The sequence below is a fragment of the Pungitius pungitius genome, chromosome 16 (genome assembly GCF_949316345.1).
Source record: "Pungitius pungitius chromosome 16, fPunPun2.1, whole genome shotgun sequence".
NCBI lineage: Eukaryota > Metazoa > Chordata > Actinopteri > Perciformes > Gasterosteidae > Pungitius > Pungitius pungitius.
In genome coordinates, this window is record NC_084915.1 from 16427311 (window position 1) to 16429405 (window position 2095).

The following is a 2095-nucleotide window of genomic DNA, read 5'->3' on the forward strand; positions in this document are numbered from 1 at the left end:
TGGCACTTTGACGAGTCACAGACGAGAAATAAACATTTTAATTAGGTGTTTGGCACCGATAAATCTCAATTTCACACAAACGCAACATTCTGCAGATGTGAGATGTGCATTAAGTTAAATAATCTCAAATAAATGTATTTTTCTTCTACGTGCCCTGATTGGTCACAATGCTCTTGACTGAGAATAAATACAAAGTGGGGGGGGGGGGGAGTGGTTGGATATCCATCACAAACTAGGATATAAGCATGCCCCTCCTCCTCCCTCCCTCCCTCGTGGTCCTGTGGAGAGGTAGATGTCGTCTTTTAACCGTCACGCACACAGTGAGGTCCTCGCTGGATGACTGGACGCAAATAAAAAGCTCGTCCCAGCCGGATGCGGCCACTTCAAAAAAAATAAAATGTGCTTTCACCTCAGTGGTTCAGTTCATCAGTTCATCTGATTCTGTGGTGACTTTCTTTTTCTGTCTGGCGAAAAACGCCTCGCGGTGTAACCCCCCCGCCCCCCCTCGCCGTGTCCAGTTTCTCTCTGCCACATTGCTGTGTCGGCGGAGGCCTCCTCGGCTCCTCCTCTCTCCTCCTCCCAAGGCCTCTCTTCCTGGTTTCATCCCTGCGTGTTTGTCCCGCCTCTTTTTTCCTGTTGCTTCAGGGACAGAATAAAAGACCAAGAACCACCTCCCTCAGTGAAAATCGGGCCTCTGCCGTTCCCTTCGTCCTCTGTCGCCGGGGTTTGCCTTCCTCTTTGCACCTCGCAGCAGGGAGCGCTGTGGGGAGGGGGGGTCCTCAGCTCCCGTCGGCTCGCCTCCTGCCGTCTCTGTGCTCTGCCCCGAAGGAGTCCCTGATGGCCAGGAGGCCGAGGGCCAGGAGGAGCCCGCTGGCCTCGCGGTGCCACTCCGGCGACCGGCCCCTGGGGGGGGGGGTAAAAGATATGCACCACTTTCAGCTTTTTCACAGGGTTTAAATGACACACATTATTTTGTATTTTTACACATTTGATGCTCGCAAAAAAAAAAAAAACATTTTAGTCATAAACATGTTCTGTCCTCTCGTGTCGTTAAATGACGCAGACCCCCCCCCCTCACCTGGGGTCCGTGCGGCACACGTGCGTCAGTCGGGTCTTCGCGGCCCCGCTGGGCTCCAGCAGGTAGAGGCAGGCGTGGACGTGGGCCCGGACCCCCTCCGGCAGCACCTCGGGGTGCTCCGTGGACGCGGAGGACAGGTACAGGGGGCCGGAGGACGGGTCCGCCTGCCACGTCCTGAGAGAGGGGGGGGGATTAATTTGGGGGCGTGGCAGACGGGATTCCATTGCACGGCGCTGGGAGCCAGGGGGGGGTGGCCTCGTCACCTGAGCAGCAGATGCTCCCGCGGGGGCCCGGAGCCGAGGGCGTGGCCCCGGCCCTCCAGGAGGTAGCGGTAGACCTCGGCCCGGTCGGACAGGTTCTGGACCACGGCCGCCCGGCGCAGGCCTCCGTCCCACAGCTCGCGCTCCCTCAGCAGCCGGTGGAGCAGCTCCGCCTGCGGCGCCTCCACCTCCACGGAGCCGCGCCACATCGGCAGCAGGCAGCCGTCCTCCAGCTGGGGCAGAAGGGTGGCAATGATTATATATATATATATCTATATATAGATATATATATCTATAGATATATATATATGATTTATCATGACATACTGTACTATATTCATGCCGATTCCTTTTCAACAAAACCTACTTTTTATTTCATAGTTACTTTCAGACTTTTGACGACCGATGTAACTTATATGGCTAATTTCAACATTCAATAAGAATCTTTTATAAAGATTATTTTTGGACATGTGACAGTTTCTGCTTTTTTTTGTTACCAACTGACTCTTTTTACAACATACACTACTATGAATGTCTAATGGTACCTTACTATGACTTTAATGCTTTTTCGGCCTGGTCTATTAAATGGATTTTTTCAAGACACTATAATTTGATTTTTGACATTCTATTTTTTTAAATAAAATATTTGGGGACATTAGTTTTAATTAGTATTCTATCGCCATCCTATAATGTGACTTTTTTTTCTTATTTTTTTATAGAAAGTTTCATTCATCTTTAACATACTGTGTTCTGAATT

General features: G+C 50.9%; 1 protein-coding gene across 1 annotated transcript; it reads right to left on the reverse strand.

Moving 5' to 3' along the window:
• Positions 1-211: 211 nt before the first annotated feature.
• On the reverse strand, positions 212-1567 carry si:dkeyp-23e4.3 (stAR-related lipid transfer protein 8). The gene is made up of 3 exons (XM_062558119.1): positions 1342-1567; positions 1079-1252; positions 212-903 (listed from the first exon to the last, which is right to left on the reverse strand). Exons 1-3 carry the CDS (start codon positions 1545-1547, stop codon positions 780-782), a joined length of 504 nt encoding a protein of 167 aa, XP_062414103.1. The 5' UTR covers positions 1548-1567; the 3' UTR covers positions 212-779.
• Between the last annotated feature and the right edge of the window lie 528 nt (positions 1568-2095).